This window comes from Babylonia areolata, chromosome 3, assembly GCF_041734735.1.
Source record: "Babylonia areolata isolate BAREFJ2019XMU chromosome 3, ASM4173473v1, whole genome shotgun sequence".
Taxonomy (NCBI): Eukaryota; Metazoa; Mollusca; class Gastropoda; order Neogastropoda; family Buccinidae; genus Babylonia; species Babylonia areolata.
In genome coordinates this window covers 23777251-23792600 of record NC_134878.1, presented here as the reverse complement: position 1 = coordinate 23792600, position 15350 = coordinate 23777251, and the positions used below count along the sequence as shown (strand labels likewise).

At 42.8% G+C, this 15350-nt stretch overlaps 1 protein-coding gene across 4 annotated transcripts in view; it reads right to left on the bottom strand.

The window, feature by feature from the left end:
* Window positions 1-15350, bottom strand: part of LOC143279862 (uncharacterized) — a 78061-nt gene that overhangs the window by 16337 nt on the left and 46374 nt on the right. For all 4 annotated transcript variants that reach the window (XM_076584124.1, XM_076584122.1, XM_076584123.1 and 1 more), the window contains 6 exons: window positions 11742-12028; window positions 7024-7201; window positions 5751-5842; window positions 4744-5002; window positions 3272-3471; window positions 656-821 (listed from right to left, as the gene is read on the bottom strand). In XM_076584124.1, the coding sequence (XP_076440239.1) occupies window positions 656-821; window positions 3272-3471; window positions 4744-5002; window positions 5751-5842; window positions 7024-7201; window positions 11742-12028 (1182 nt within the window). The remainder of the gene's footprint in view (window positions 1-655; window positions 822-3271; window positions 3472-4743; window positions 5003-5750; window positions 5843-7023; window positions 7202-11741; window positions 12029-15350) is intronic.

The following is a 15350-nucleotide window of genomic DNA, read 5'->3' as shown; positions in this document are numbered from 1 at the left end:
CAGCGTCTTCATGCTTCTGCAGTCCATGAACAGTTCAGCAGAAAATGAAGGCTAGAGTAAAGGAAACTGAAACAGCACTTCACTGAATGAATGCTCACACAGTGGCAGTCCAGCGGTAATAAGTACGACATGGAAATGAGCGTCCACAGGTTTGATTCCGATATGAAATGGGAATTCTTCTCCCCCCTCCACCACACCTTGGGTGATGGTCTGGGTGCTAGTCTTTTGGATGAGCTGATAAATCAAGGTGTTGTGTACAGCATGCACTTAGCATATGTAGAAGAACCCATGGCAACAAAAGGGTTGTCCATGGCAAAATGCTGCAGACAAATCCACTCAGATAGCAAGACAAATACACTTGCAGAGAAGAAAAAAAAAGGTAGCGCTGCATTTTGGCTATGTCCTCTCTCCAGGGGAGAGCAGCCTGAATTTCACACTGAGATATCTGTTGTGACAAAAAAGTAATACGGTACAATATATCAAACCTGGCATACAAGGAAAGCAAGCATGATACAAGTTATCTTACACCTGGAGTAGAACAGCAAAATAAGCCGACAGCAGTCATACACACTCAGGCAGAAGCATGCACAGCAAACCACACAACAAAAGTACTTCCTGCAAGGAAACGAACAGCAAGGATGACACCAGTACTCACAGTTGCCTCTGGCATAAAAGCAGTCCACACTCAGCAGTCCGCTGGCCCCCTGGGCCCCCACAGAGGACACAAAGAAGGCTGGGGTCAAACCCGGGTGCAGCAGGACTTGGTTAAAGATGAAGGAATTGGCGTTTTGCTCCGACACGGTTTTCGTCACCATATTGGTCTTTAAAGGAAAAAAAAAAGGCCTGGATATTAAAACTTTCCTTTTAAAAAAAAAGAAGAAATTAAAACTTTCCTTTAAAAAAAAAAAAAGAAGAAGAAAAGAACCTCCCCCCCCCCAACCCCTCCCTCACACCCACAATCTGTGGGTGCTAGAACCTTTTCTTTGTGGTCAGATAGGGAAGAGGAAACTGAAGTAAACATAAATTATGTTAAATCAAGAAAGTCTCTTCTGACTTTAATTGAAGACAGGACACTCACCTTGCGTTTCATTGTCATTACCAGCTGAAGAAGTCCACACAAACAATGCTGATTCCAAGCTTTGATAAGGAGGATTATGTTTCTCTCTAAATCACATTGTTAAACTTCAATCTGAAGTCTGTCACACTCTTCAGTTAACTCGAAACTGTTTGCATTCTCGCTCTCAGTCTAAAGGTTAAAGGTTAAAGGTCCAATAGCTTTTTACCGCCACTGGGGCAGTAAATTCACGGTGTCGAGGGCTTGGCACAGGATGACAGAGCCCCATCCTCTCCTGCCATTTTAACCTTCCCCAACTGAAGCCAGGAACCCTTTCACACCTGGGTGAAGTGAGGTGAATTGGGGTAAAGCGCCTTTCCCAAGGACACAGCTCCATGCTAAAACAGGGCCTCAAACCCTGATCACTGGTGAACACTGAATCAGAGGTCTAACGACTAACGAAATCTGCCACAGCATCTCCTGTCTTGGTCTGCAGAAATGAATACTTGCGACTGAGTGCTCCCTCTTGCACTTGATATGTTGGCAGTTGATCATTATGCTCAACTGTGAAGTGAGTCAGTTAAAGCTTGCAATCCAATCAGGGTGAAACTACTGTAAACTACCTTGTAAACATCCAGTTAACACCCCCTATTTAGGTTAAAACTGTGCATGGGTTAAAATACTTTGTATACATCCATCCCCCTACTTTGAAAAAAAAAAAAATCATGAAACAATGATAATACAGTTTGTCATTCAGGACTGTACTGCTTTACAAAGAAGTACAGATTTAGCTCTAGAGATGGCGGAAGCCATGGCCTTGGGCGAGGGCAGTGTATGATAAAACTAAATAAGGGACTCCCACAAATGGGAAAAGTACCCAGTAAAACACCCATCCCCAACTCTAGGGTGAATTTTGTGCAAGGAGTGGGTGTGTGCTTACAAGGCAGTTTACAGTAAAGGCTGTGACCTTCAAGTGACAAAGAAAGATGCTGATGGAAATGCCTCAGCTTTTGTCCTCACAAACTGTAGTGAGTTTAAAAAATATATAAAAATAAAATTTTTAGAATTTTCTCAAGGCCAAGGAGCCCCCATTTTCATAGGTTTCATGATACTGGTTGTGAAAATATCTTTATAGAAAATCAAGTTAGCCTGTGGATAATCATCAAGATCAAGTTAGCACACATCCACAATGTAACGGAGTACAGCACAGAGCAATTGTTCAAGTAGTTTACTTGGCAACAGGTGAGTTGCTAAGCGAGAACAAGGGAAACCACTCTGATTTTTAATGTAATAAACATTGAGAGTTGCTTCCCTTCTCACAGCTAATTTTCTGACAAAATCACGACACTATCCACAGAAGCAAACAACTGTGCCAAATAATGCCATGTGATCATGTTTCCAGACTGACCTGTGTCAGCAATGAAATTACTTTATTCATACTGAAATGAGAAAGTGTTTATTTCATTAAGACATAAATGTTGCATAATTCCTGCGTGGACATCATATTAAGATGACTCCGGAGCAGTTTAAAACCAGGTTCTGGTTGAGGCTTTTTTGTGTGTTTGGAAATATGGATGTCTTCTTATTCTTCTTCAAAATCATAAAAACTATAATTCTTTAGTTTGTTCACTTTATTAAATTGATCATCATTAATCTCTGAGTGAGCATAACTTTTGTTTCAATGTGTTAATGTTCTATCTGTTATCTGTATAATCCTTGACAATCTGAATCTGGCTGCTCTGGCTGCAAAAAATTGACTTGCCTGTGTATGGTCACAAAACTGTGAGCCCAGCACAAAAGGAGCAGAAGATCTAGCTTTGTTCTTTTACTTCTTTAAGTATACAGTGACTGGAGATATGGCAAGAACAGCAACAACTTTAAGAAAACAACAATAAAAATAATAATTTCTTTGCATGTGATTCTTCTTAACTTATGAACCCAGTGTACTCCATGTAAATAATGCAGTTGAAAAGATAATGAAAATCTGTTCACATATTAAACACAACAACATGATGTTAGGTTATCAACTGACCACATACAAATATACACACAAATGATGACCTGTTCAAGTAAAAAAGCAAAAAAAAGCAATATAATATTCAGCTTTCAACAATCAAAATTTTGAACATACACAGTATAATCACACACAAGCATGCTATCAGCGTATAAATTCACACACACCAGCACTTGAAAGGAATGCTCAGTACTCAGGCTTACCACACAATTCAAAGGCAGTGGAGCCTCCACAGAACCATTGCTGCTGACATTAGCTGACTGCTGGAGCTGTAGCAGGACGGTGTAGCAATAGTGGGCGTTGTATTTCACAGGGGTGCCAATGGCCGAGCTACCAGTCTTCCAGGACAAATCGAACGACACGCCTGATTTCTCCACAATAATGTCTCTTGGTGCAAAGTCAGCTGGAACATGATAAAAGCAAAGGGTGACAAATTTGTCTCATCTTGCAGCTCAAAGGGGATTTTACATTTTCAGATTCTCCACAGTATAGCCCTTATTTCACAAACTGATAATCAAAATCCCCAATCATATCACATACTGATCATCCAAATACCCACCATTTCATAAACTGATTGTTGAAACACTAGCTGTTTCACAAACTGACAGTCAAAATACCCACCCTATCACAATCATCAAAACACACATTGCATCACAAACTGATCATCAAAACACTTATTGTATCACAAAGAAGGGTTCGAATTTAACTCTTTTTTTTTTTTTTTAGTGCCAGTCGCCACTCTAGATAAAACGTTTTAGTGCCCAATTGTGGTTTTGGGAGCCAGCATAATAGAATGAAAAAAAATCTTTGATTGAGTTATAATTTTCATTTGTGTTGATGTTTGGAAAACTGCATTCAAAATGTCCACACGCCTGAACCCCATGGGCCTGTTGATAGCTTCTTTACTCTTTCTGCCACATCTTGCTCAAGAGAGAGCTGAGCTGTCCCTGCTGCTGTCTCTGACACAACCTTTTTCCTCGTTTCTTGTCTTTCCACACACAACTTGTGCACTTGAGATTGGGAGTGTCTAACGAGTGTGAACCTTTTGATCACGTCTGATCCATCAACAAGTTTATTTTTTGTTTTTCCAATCTGACCTCCCCTCTGTTCCGTCCCCTTCTGACACAGTACACACGTAATACTTGGGTGCCATCTTCCTTCGTTTCAACAGTGTTCCAAGGAAAGTCTTTCTGCCAGGCTTCACTGTACATGCACTGGCGCTTGATTTGTACTCCTGCTGTTTATTCTTTTTGTCATCCTGAGCTTTTGTCTCTGTTTCAGGAGCCTTTCCTTTAACACTGAAGATGGGAAACATCGTTCGTCGCTAATGCACCATGAATGTTAACATTCAATTGTGCACGCGCAAAGATACTGCTCCACAAAGCGAGCTGCAGCAGCCGACACTTTACATTTTGATCGACTGCATTCGAGCTTGCTTTCTAGATGTGTCTTTTAATTAATTTTCTTTCGCCTCTATCAATTTTTGAGTGCCAACTGGGCATAAAACACCTACCATGCCACAAACTGTTCATCGAAATACCCACTGTATAACACCAACCGATTCACAAAGTGATAATCAAAACACCCATTGCACGACAAACAGATAATCAAAATACCCACTTTCTGACAACCTGATAACGAACTCACAACAAACCAAATAGAACTGCGTACTGACCAGGAGATGCAGTCACACGCAGCGTCCTGGCTGACACAGGGGACTGGCCGGCACTGGTGAACGCCTGGATTCGAACATCGTACACTCCACCCACTGCCAGCCCTGGCACAAGGAATGTGTTGTTGTGACCTTCTGTTGTCAAGTTCAGCCCGTCTCGGTTCTTGCAGGCGTCAGAGATCTGGTCGGTGTGGGTACTGGTCAGGTTCACGAACAAGGTGTAATTGGTCACCCTCCCTCCTCGCTTGATTTGAGGAATTTCCTGCGTGACCATACAGTCATGGAAGTTCACAGTGTTTAGAGAATTTCCTGCATGACCACACAGTCATGGATGGTGACAGACTCTTATGTCTCTCTCAAAAGGGAAGAAATAATTACTGTGTGTTTTATGCTATGCTCTATCGTAATGAATGTATCTGATAAAGTAATGGCGTAAATCAGTGAAATGATCGTAAAGAGGAAGAAAAAACAAATCTCAACCAGTCTATTTCATGTATGCATGCATATTCTGGTATTCTGGTGTATTTTGAAAAAAAAGAGAAAAAAAAAAAAAAAAAGAAGAAAATTTTATGGTTAGTCTGCTATTCCTAATATTTTTCCAGTTATTGTGATCTATATTTCCAAAAATGTTTCAGAACATAAAGGCAATACAAAAGGTCAGCTGTTGTCATCCAGTTAATTGCAAACTGCTATATCTTTTTGAAATTCTGAATAAACCAGTTGTACTGATCCAACACTTCTTCAAGTGGTGTACAGCTTGAAAAAGAAGTCAGATGCATGTGAGTATTGATACAAGCATTGTCTCAGATCTTTGTCAGAGTTGATACAGACATACGTCTCTCATGTTGCCAGTGTTGATACAGACATAAGTCTCTTATGTTGCCAGTGTTGATACAGACATACGTCTCTTATGTTGCCAGTGTTGATACAGAATTTGTATTGTATGTTGTGTTCTTACCTTAGTATTCAGAGGTATAAGTTATTCACCCATGCATGACATTCAAACCCACCTTAAAATACACAATACAGGTGGTGCAAAGGTCGGTGGAGGGAGGGAGGCAATAGGCAAAGTTCTCATCTAACCCAGGACCTTCTGCAGGAGCTGAAAAACACCACAAAGTCTGGCCTGAAAAAAGATTGCTGATGACGCCTCATGTACACAACTCAACTCAGATATCCACCACCACCCCACATAAACACACCTCAAGCACACAACTCAGATATCAAGCACACACACAAACACACCTCATGTACACAACTCAGATATCCAGCACACACACCAACACACCTCATGGACACAACTCAAGACATCCAGCACACACACAAACACACCTCATGCACACAACTCAGATATCCACCCCACACAAACACACCTCATGCATACAGCTCAGATATCCAGCACACAGACACACCTCATGCACACAACTCAGATATCCACACACAAACACACCTCATGCACACAACTCAGATATCCACACACAAACACACCTCATGCACACAACTCAGATATCCAGCACACACATCAACACACCTCATGCACACAACTCAGATATCCAGCACACACATCAACACACCTCATGCACACAACTCAGATATCCAGCACACACAAACACACCTCATGCACACAGCTCAGATATCCAGCACACAGACACACCTCATGCACACAACTCAGACATCCAGCACACACAAACACACCTCATGCACAGAGCTATAATATCCACCCCCCACACAAACACACCTCATGCACAGAGCTATGATATCCACCCCCCACACAAAGACAAACACACCTCATGCACACAGCTATGATATCCACCCCCCACACAAACACACCTCATGCACAGAGCTATGATATCCACCCCCCACACAAACACACCTCATGCACAGAGCTATGATATCCACCCCCCACACAAACACAAACACACCTCATGCACAGAGCTATGATATCCACCCCCCACACAAACACAAACACACCTCATGCACAGAGCTATGATATCCACCCCCCACACAAACACAAACACACCTCATGCACAGAGCTATGATATCCACCCCCCACACAAACACAAACACACCTCATGCACACAGCTATGATATCCACCCCCCACACAAACACAAACACACCTCATGCACAGAGCTATGATATCCACCCCCCACACAAACACAAACACACCTCATGCACACAGCTATGATATCCACCCCACACACGAACACAAACACAAACACACCTCAAGCACACAGCTCAGATATCCAGCACACACCAACACACCTCATGCACACAGCTCTTACCAGCATCTTTAGTTCTGGCTTTCTCAAGGCTGAGGACGTGAGGAGGGCCCCAGTAGCGAGCCCCGGCAGTGAAGACCACATGGTAGTGATAGCCGGGGAAGGGCAGGCCTGGGATTATCACCAACTGTGCATCAGGCTTTTTTTTACATATCGGGGCATCTGAGCTCCACTCCTGCACCTGAAAGATAATAATGATAACAATAATAATAACAATCATCATCATCATCATAATGCTACAGTTCTTGTATGTTGCAAACTCCCAATACAATGGTCTCAAAGTGCCTCACATAAAACAATACGGATATATACAATAGTGTATAATGACATACAACAGCATACATAGATAGAACGGAGAAAAAACACACAACAAAAAAAACATATATATATATACATACACAAAAAATATCAACATGTACCAAGACGATAGTATGGTATGAACTGCATGGATGTATGAATAATGACACCAAAACAATGCAAAATATGCTCGACACACACACACACACACACATACACTCTGGATTGTTTGTCAGGAAATGACATGGTGCATGAGTGTGCAGGTGCTTATGTGCATCAATCCATGGGCCTGTGTATGTGTGTGTGCATGTGAGTAAAAGGGAGAGAGGGAGAGAGAGAGCATGTGTGAGAGATAGAGAGAGAGAGAGAGAGAGAGAGAGAGAGAGAAAGACAGATGGAGACAAGGATAAAGAGAAACAGAGTGCATGCGCGCTCAAGTGTGTGTGAATGTTCATGTGTGAATGTGTGTGCATGTACATGTTGTGGTGTTTGGATGTGTGTGTTCTGTATCTGCATGCAGACATTGCTTGTGAGTACATGTACCACTTGAAAACACTGTGCATTAACAGATATGTCTAACCTGTGTTAGTCAGAATTTCGCTGGCACAAAGCTATACACAACAAAAGAGGCACAGTCTTCACCAGTTGATGATTCATGTATGATTATTTACTGAACTCTCTCTCTCTCTCTTTCTTTTTTTTCTTCTTTTTCTTTCTTTCTTTCTTTTTTTCTTTTTCTTTTTTTTTTTTTTTAAAGGAAAATGGATCCTCTCCTCCCCACCAACCCCCACCCCCGTCCCTCAAGAAAAAAAAAAAAAGAGCAAGAGAGGCAAAGCCTTCATGGCTCAAAGTGTGATTCCATCTGTGATTTATAAAATCAGAGGAGCATTGCCTTATTTCTCTCCCTGAAAAACCACCAAACAACAGTGTGAAGTTCTGGGGTACCATTCAGTGACTGGCCCACAACAGACAACAATGTGAAGAACAACAGTGTGAAGTTCTGGGGTACCATTCAGTGACTGGCCCACAACAGACAACAGTGTGGAGTTGTGGGGTACCATTCAGTGACTGGCCCACAACAGACAACAATGTGGAGTTCTGGGGTACCATTCAGTGACTGGCCCACAACAGACAACAATGTGAAGAACAACAGTGTGGAGTTCTGGGGTACCATTCAGTGACTGGCCCACAACAGACAACAATGTGGAGTTCTGGGGTACCATTCAGTGACTGGCCCACAACAAACAACAGTGTGGAGTTCTGGGGTACCATTCAGTGACTGGCCCACAACAAACAACAGTGTGGAGTTCTGGGGTACCATTCAGTGACTGGCCCATAACAAACAACCGGTTGAAGTTCTGGGGTACCATTCAGTGACTGGCCCATAACAAACAACAGTGTGAAGTTCTGGGGTACCATTCAGTGACTGGCCCACAACAAACAACAGTGTGGAGTTCTGGGGTACCATTCAGTGACTGGCCCACAATAAACAACAGGTTGGAGTTCTGGGGTACCATTCAGTGACTGGCCCACAACAAACAACAGGTTGAAGTTCTGGGGTACCATTCAGTGACTGGCCCACAACAAACAACAGTGTGGAGTTCTGGGGTACCATTCAGTGACTGGCCCACAATAAACAACAGGTTGGAGTTCTGGGGTACCATTCAGTGACTGGCCCACAACAAACAACAGGTTGAAGTTCTGGGGTACCATTCAGTGACTGGCCCACAACAAACAACAGGTTGGAGTTCTGGGGTACCATTCAGTGACTGGCCCATAACAAACAACAGGTTGAAGTTCTGGGGTACCATTCAGTGACTGGCCCATAACAAACAACAATGTGAAGAACAACAGTGTGAAGTTCTGGGGTACCATTCAGTGACTGGCCCACAACAAACAACAGTGTGGAGTTCTGGGGTACCATTCAGTGACTGGCCCACAACAAACAACAGTGTGGAGTTGTGGGGTACCATTCAGTGATTGGCCCACAACAAACAACAGTGACAGTTCTTCATTGCTGACCAACATGTCAGAGGGAATAACGGGCAGTGAGTGAGTAAGCTGTCATCACAGCAGTTCATACTGATTGGTCTTACTTGCTTGTTGCAGACAACCACAGTCAGTTTGCGGGATGTATGTGTCCTGCTGTCATTTAAACATATTTCATTGGGAAGTACAAAATATGAATGCACACACTAATTAACTATCACCACAGACATTGCTTTGACTCACAGTATAACCAGTCAGGCTAATGTATATAGGGTAAATAATCAGTGTATCAATAAAGGGGAACCGGCAAGCCTGTGATAACCATCGGGGCATTTCCTTGCTCTCCATCGCAGGCAAGATACTTGCCAGGATCCTACTAAACCGCCTCACAGCACACCTTGACCAAGGTCATTTGCCTGAGAGCCAATGTGGATTCCGGAAAGAGCGCGGAACCACCGACATGGTGTTTGCTGCAAGGCAGCTGCAAGAGAAATGTCAGGAGCAAAATGCTGATCTGTTCTCCACCTATGTCGACCTCACTAAGGCCTTCGACACTGTGAGTAGAGAGGGACTGTGGAAGATCATGGCCAAGTACGGATGCCCTCGGAAATTTATTTCCTTGGTCAGCCAGTTCCATGAAGGCATGCAGGCTCGAGTCCAGGACAAAGGGGAAACATCTGCTCCTTTTGCTGTCACAAATGGTGTCAAGCAAGGCTGCGTCCTGGCTCCAACGCTGTTCAGCCTCATGTTCTCTGCAATGCTTACTGATGCCTTCAGAGATGGCGATGTTGGAATCGGCCTAAAGTACCGAACAGATGGTAAGTTGTTTAACCTCAGAAGGCTTCAAGCAAAAACGAAGGTCATGACAGACATCATCAGAGACTTTTTGTTTGCTGATGATTGTGCCCTCAACGCTGGATCTGAAGCTGACATGCAACTCAGCATTGACAAGTTTGCCACTGCCAGCAGGAACTTCGGCCTTACCATCAGCACGAGGAAAACTGAAGTTCTCCATCAGCCAGCCCCAGGGAAACCCTACGTTGAGCCCAACATCACAGTCAACGGTCAGAGACTCAGTGCGGTGGAGCGGTTCACATACCTTGGCAGCACACTGTCACGAAATGCGACCATCGACGATGAAGTGAACGTCAGGATTGCAAGAGCAAGCGCAACTTTTGGTAGACTCAGTGCAAATGTCTGGAACAGAAGAGGCATTAGTCTTGAGACCAAGCTAAAGGTCTACAGAGCAGTAGTTCTCCCCACACTACTGTATGCCTGCGAAACTCGGACAGTGTACCAACGACATGCCAAGAAGCTGAACCACTTCCACACAACATGCCTCAGGAAGCTACTGAACATCAAGTGGCAAGACAAGACCCCAGACACAGAGGTGCTCGCAAAAGCCACCCTTCCCAGCATCTTCACCATCCTGATGCAGTGCCAGCTTCGCTGGGCTGGACACGTGGCGCGCATGCCAGACCATCGGCTGCCCAAAAGGCTTTTCTATGGCGAGCTGCAACAAGGGAAGAGATCACACGGAGGTCAGAAGAAGCGCTTCAGAGATACTCTGAAAGTCTCTCTGAAAGCGTTTGATATCAACCCTGACTCCTGGGAGGAATCTGCAGTGGACCGTGACAAATGGCGTGCTGCTGTGCACAAAGGCACCAAGTTGTGCGAGGCCAACAGGACTGCTGCAGCTGTTCAGAAGAGGCAGGCCAGAAAGTCACGGGCAAACAAGCTCCCTGACAATGGTATGCCTGTCTTTGTCTGCCCCAACTGTCAGCGAACATTTCGTGCGCAGATTGGACTATTCAGCCATCTGCGCATTCACAGATAGATTCATGAGCATCCTCCCCCCCACCCCACCACCACCCTCCCCCCATCCCCCAGCTGGATGACAACGATGGTCATCATCGATCTCGATGGACACACACCAACCAGTCAGGCTAATGTATATAGGGTAAATAATCAGTGTATCAATTTGTCCACAAAAAAAAAAGATTACAATTTGTGAAAAAGAAAAGAAAAAACAAAAAAACACTACGATTGTTGAAACGTTCATTGCTTCCTATGCTTTTCCTGGCAAGAGCACTGCCATTATGACTGATTGGACAGTTTTGAAAGAACTCTTTTTTATGGACTGTTTGGAAAGAACTCTTTTTTGTGGACTGTTTGGAAAGAACTCTTTTTTTATGGACTGTTTGGAAAGAACTCTTTTCTACTTCTGAGCCAAATTTTATGTCTACAAAGTATTTTCAGAGAAAACAGCAATTGTAGTATACATGGACACACACACACACACACACAACCTAAAAGGGATCATTACATAGACTCACTTTACACAAGTGAGCCCAAAACTGCATGCAAGTGGGCAGGCCTTCAACCCTTAAGTAAAACAGTCACTCTTCCCCTGTCCTAACATCCTGAAACCTTACCTTAGTTAATCCAGAAAAACTGGACTCCCGCAAACTCTCCTCATCATCTTCAAGGTTGCGAACAAAACCGTACATCCTGTTAAAATGGGCACCAGCATCTGACAGCAAGCTCTGTTCCCGTGCAGACAGCAAGCTCAAGAAGTACTTAAGACGAAGTGGGTTTGAATCCTTCATCTTTTTGATATGTATCTGGTCAATGTTGGCAGGGGAAAACACGCTCAGTGCCAGACTTGAGGAGGTTGTGCGTTTGGCCCTGACCTTTATCTCCGACACTCTCCATGGCTTTACTGCAAAGTTAAATGATAATAACAGCAATAATGGATACTTATATAACACTCTTCAGAAAACTGCTCTAGATGCTTTACAAAACACATATCATTATACATAACACATTCCTTCAATGTTACATACACACACAAAATTGTACCTAACAGACTAAACACACACACATAATAAACACAATGCATACGTACAGGTATATAAACATACATTCATACATATTTTAACAACCGGCTCCTCTCCACACATGCATACATATACAGACACAAACGCACACACATGATGACAAAAAAGATGAATGAAAGGAAGGAGGGAGGTAGTGACAGAGCATGAGAAAGAGAAAGAAACGGGGGTGAGTGGGGGGTGGGGGGGATGAGGGGGAGGGGGGGGGAGCGAGGGAGAGAACAGAAAATGACAGACAAGATCAACAACAGAGACAGGATGGACACCTGATGTTAAATGGTTACTCTGTTCAACTAAACGTCTCTGCCACTCATATCGTCAAATATGTTTCTCCGTCTACATTTTCTTTTCCATACAAATGCTGTTCTTGCTACCAGACACTCCAGACATGAATGGTCGATGAATTTGGGTAAAAAAAAAAAACAAAAAAAACCAAAAAAAAAACAACTGTTGCACTTGGTGTCTTTTTTGTTTTTTGTCATAAGAATAATAAGAATAATAATTTTGATGCACTGAATTTTTGTAAGTTTTGCTCCCTTTTCATGTTTCATGGTGTTCAGTCGTGCCTGTTCTGATTCAGGCTATTCTGGACACTGCCTGACATACCTCCAACTGATGATTATCATTGCTTAGTCATGGAGGCAGACTGAGTGAACAAAGATGAAGCAGATGACCCTCGACTGTGTGGTCCCAGTCTTCCTGTTGTGTCCATAGCACACTCAACACTGGGGAAGAGCCATCCACGGGCTGAAAAACCTCTACCCCTCATGGACTCAAACCCACATTCTCCCATTAATCAGTCTGCAATGTGAACCATTTTGCCACAGTACTTGTTCTTCTTCTTCTTCTTTGTTCATGGGCTGCAACTTCCACGTTCACTCGTATATACGCGAGTGGGCTTTTACGTGTATAACCGTTTTTTTACCCCGCCATGTAGGCAGCCATACTCCGCTTTCGGGGGTGTGCATGCTGGGTATGTTCTTGTTTCCATAACCCACTGAACGCTGACATGGATTACAGGATCTTTAACGTGCGTATTTGATCTTTTGCTTGCGTATACACACGAAGGGGGTTCAGGCACCAGCAGGTCTGCACATATGTTGACCTGGGAGATCGGAAAAATCTCCACCCTTTACCCACCAGGCGCCGTCACTGAGATTCGAACCCGGGACCCTCAGATTGAAAGTCCAATGCTTTAACCATTCGGCTATTGCGCCCGTCACAGTACTTGTTGATTCTTAATCAGCTCTTACCAACTTACAAGTGTTGTGCACATACCTGAAAACATTTTAACTATGCATTTACAGAGAGCCCAAAGTTACAGATGATGTTTCAAACCTTTGTCTTTGCTCAACTGTCAAGTGTTGGACCAGTCTGTTTTTGCTCAAACCCCACTGACAACTGTAGATATAATACTGACTATATATTTAATTCAAGTCTTGTAGTGTTAGTCAACACTTGCATTTGGTTCCCTCTTTCAAATTTTGTTTACTGCTGAACAAGCAAACCAAAGAGCATCCAAAACAAACTCCAAGGATCTTCATGTATCCATTTCTGCCATCAACCATCTCTACCTTCAACCATTAAAAACAGCAAAAGCAAGCAGTCCATGGTCAATAATCACCACCACTTTCCTTTACAGTAGAAACAATCTACCTCAAGTCTGTGAAACCCCACTTACCTCAATCAGTCACTGGTCACTAACAATAAAAACAATTTACCTGAGATTTAGTAAACCCCACTTACCTCATATCAGTCACTGGTCACTAACAATAAAAACAATTTACCTGAGATTTAGTAAACCCCACTTACACCAATCAGTTACTGGTCACTAACAATAAAAACAATTTACCTGAGATTTAGTAAACCCCACTTACACCAATCAGTCACTGGTCACTAACAATAAAAACAATTTACCTGAGATTCAGTAAACCCCACTTACACCAATCAGTTACTGGTCACTAACAATAAAAACAATTTACCTGAGATTTAGTAAACCCCACTTACCTCAATCAGTTACTGGTCACTAACAATAAAAACAATTTACCTGAGATTTAGTAAACCCCACTTACACCAATCAGTTACTGGTCACTAACAATAAAAACAATTTACCTGAGATTCAGTAAACCCCACTTACACCAATCAGTTACTGGTCACTAACAATAAAAACAATTTAACTGAGATTCAGTAAACCCCACTTACACCAATCAGTTACTGATGACCAATAAAGAAAACAATTTACCTGAAATTCAACAAACCCCAATCAGTTACTGATGACCAACAATGGAAATAATTTACCTGAGATTTAACAAAACCTACTAACCTAAATCAGTCACTTGGTGACTAACGATAAAAACAATTTATCTGAGATCTAACAAACTTCACAAACAGTCACTAATGACCAACAATGACAACAAATTCACCTGTGAGTTAACAAATCCCACCTTCCCCAGTCAGTCACTAATGACCAACAATGACAACAAATTTACCTGAAACTTAACAAATCCCACTTTCCCCAGTCAGTCACTAATGACCAACAATGACAACAAATTCACCTGTGAGTTAACAAATCCCACTTTCCCCAACCAGTCACTAATGACCAACAATGATAACAAATTCACCTGTGAGTTAACAAATCCCACTTTCCCCAGTCAGTCACTAATGACCAACAATGACAACAAATTCACCTGTGAGTTAACAAATCCCACTTTCCCCACCCAGTCACTAATGACCAACAATGACAACAAATTCACCTGTGAGTTAACAAATCCACTATCCCCAGTCAGTCACTAATGACTGACAATGACAACAAATTCACCTGAAACGTAACAAATCCCACTTTCCCCAACCAATCACTAATGACCAACAATGACAACAAATTCACCTGTGAGTTAACAAATCCCACTTTCCCCAACCAGTCACTAATGACCAACAATGACAACAAATTCACCTGTGAGTTAACAAATCCCACTTTCCCCACCCAGTCACTAATGACCAACAATGATAACAAATTCACCTGTGAGTTAACAAATCCCACTTTCCCCAACCAATCACGAATGACCAACAATGACAACAAATTCACCTGTGAGTTAACAAATCCCACTTTCCCCAGTCAGTCACTAATGACCAACAATGACAACAAATTCA